Genomic DNA, 2,589 nt, shown 5'->3' on the forward strand with positions numbered 1-2,589 from the left:
CCCTTTCCCCGTTCAAACCGCAAAAACGTATTTTTCCGCCAAACCCATAAAAAGGTATTTTCCGCCGAAACCACGAAACTACACTTTTTCGCCAAAAACACATATTTCCTCAAAAACTGCAAAAATATTTTCCGCCAAAACAGTAAAAATGTTATTTTTCCGCCGAAACGTAAAAAAATATATTTTAGTCATTTTATTAACAAGTCCACCTGGATGCAGATGGAAGTTAAAAAATGAAAAGCAAACGAACATAGTTGCATTCAGATGATTCATCTGGATGCATGGACGAAACGAAGAAACGAACAACACCCAAATGGAGCATCTAGATAAGACATCTAGATGGACCATCTGGATGCATCTTCCAGATGTACAAACGAACAGGGCCTATATCCATCAAATTTGATTTAGTGTACAGAGTTAGCATCTTTTAGATAGATTTTGTTATCGCCAAATTTAACACTGGCTAACATCTAAAGATCAAGTAAAAAGCTCAATCAAATTCTGTGAGGTTCAATGTTTGTTTCCTTTGTTTTGAAGAAATATAAAAACACAATTCTTATATATTTGGAATTTTATATCAAATAAGCCTCACATAGGATACGTTTATAAAATTAGAAATAGGAGAAATGAAACAATTAGAGGCGCAGCTCATGTGGTACAAGCCAATGATCTTTTGCACCAATCCTCAATAGGTCGCAGGTTCGAACCCAACTTCTGCCTCCCGGTTTTGAATTTTTTTCCCCCGGTCACCGGTAGATGATGATGCTACATATTCCACTCGCCGGCATCAATATCGGCACAGTAGATGTATTCTTCTCCAATTTTCTTCTTAGCCTCAAATTCACGACCATATTCACCGTCGTTATCATCCCGCCGCCGTTCCAATCTGGTATCACTTTTACAAGAGCCTCCGCCATTGCTGCAATCTCGTCCCATCTTAAATCTCACACTGGCTCTCCTCAGCGGTAAACGACCGGAGCTTCTAACTCCGGAAGTCTCCACAAAAGTTTCACGTCCAATAACAGAATCAGAGTTCTCCCACAGATGATCAGATCTCTCCTTCGTGTATGGCTCGAGGTAGAGGCTAGAGTCCGGGAAAGGCGGAAGCCAAGCTGGAAATGATCTCATCTCCGGTGATCGAGCCATGCGTGTCGAATCTCCTCCGTGTGATCCGCTGGTTTCTAGCCTGGGTAACGGCTTTGCGAAAGGGATCTCAAAAGCGGATGCGACGAAATCGGAGAGGTTACGGAGGACAGCTGATTTGATCAGGCAGTGCGATTCGGTGTTGTGCAACGTGGATCCGCCGGGGAAACAATCGGAAGTAGATAGAGCCGTGTCTTGGAGACCATTGACGATGTCGAAGAGGTTAGCCTCCGTGCGATTAGCTGAGTTTGAGAACGACGCGGCGAGTTCGGCGATGGATTGCAAGAACTTGGTGGTGATTAGGGTCAGAGTGTTGAGGGTGGAGGAGGTATCGGTGGATGTGTATCCAACGGAGAGGCAGATTTGGCTGACGGCGACTCTGGTGAGAGAGAAGGAGAACTCCGCCGCTGATTGGTCGTCGGGTGCTTCAGAGTTTACTCTGGCTTTACGCCGTCTCTTCTTATTCATTGGAGGTGGAGATCTTTTAGAGGATCGAGACTCGAGAGAGAGAGAGGAGGCGAATTGCAATTGTTTAAAGAGTGAATTTAAAAAGAACCCTAAATTCACAAGTTTTGAACCGGCGCCCCTTAGGTTAATAGTCTAAAATCCAGCATGAACGAACCACGAAACCATTATATAAGCTTCTTGTTTATTTTGTAGAAAGAAAAAATAAGTCAATGGATAAATGAGAAAAGCCATGTCCCCCATTAGCTCTGGCCCATTTGGCTCTCGATTCCGATTTGGTTATTTGGTTATATAGGTTTCGAATCCATTTCGGTATTTAGAAAATTCGGTTAGCTTCCGGTGGTTCAGGTAACAAAGTTAGGAACCAACTAATATCCTTGATGATTTTTTTCCGTTTTTTAGATTAATTCAAGTTAAAAAAATAGAAAATTCAGATTTTTATTAAATATCAGAATTTTCAGGTTTTCGAAAATAGATAATTTTAAATATTTTAGATAAAATTATTATGACAAATTGATTTTTTTGGGTATTTCAGTTTATAAAATATTATTTTAAAGTTTTTAGTTATTTTAAACCAAATATAGTTAATATTTATGAAATTGCCAAGTGTGACTCAAAACTTGGAGTCAAACCCAAAACAATACCCCAACTTGGGTCAAAGGCAAAAGTAACCTAAAAGGCTATTGAAATTACAACTATCCCCTTGTGACCAAACAAAAAAACGAATTTTTTTTTACGTTTCTACCCCTCGCAAGTCGTCTGTTTAGACGACTTGAAAATAAGTCGTCCAGACGACTTAACTGAAAGTCGTCTGGACAGTTAGTCTTAAACATAATTTAAAAATTTTGTAAAAAATATTTTGATAAGTGAAAAATGGGAATTATGTAATTAACATATGTCTTAGGAGGTATAAATTAAGATATAACAAATTTCAATTGTTTTCAGCATAGATGAGTGAAAGTAGTGAGTCATGATATTCTT

At 39.3% G+C, this 2,589-nt stretch overlaps 1 protein-coding gene across 1 annotated transcript; it reads right to left on the reverse strand.

Moving 5' to 3' along the window:
* Positions 1–591: 591 nt before the first annotated feature.
* On the reverse strand, positions 592–1,732 carry LOC106293203 (transcription initiation factor TFIID subunit 8). The gene has a single exon (XM_013728862.1). It carries the CDS (start codon positions 1,609–1,611, stop codon positions 766–768), a length of 846 nt encoding a protein of 281 aa, XP_013584316.1. The 5' UTR covers positions 1,612–1,732; the 3' UTR covers positions 592–765.
* Positions 1,733–2,589: the final 857 nt, after the last annotated feature.

Source organism: Brassica oleracea, chromosome C5 (genome assembly GCF_000695525.1).
Source record: "Brassica oleracea var. oleracea cultivar TO1000 chromosome C5, BOL, whole genome shotgun sequence".
Taxonomy (NCBI): Eukaryota; Viridiplantae; Streptophyta; class Magnoliopsida; order Brassicales; family Brassicaceae; genus Brassica; species Brassica oleracea.

Coding starts and splice junctions, on each gene's coding strand:
- LOC106293203 (XM_013728862.1), bottom strand. CDS start 1,611: ATGAATAAGAAGAGACGGCGTAAAGCCAGAGTAAACTCTGAAGCACCC.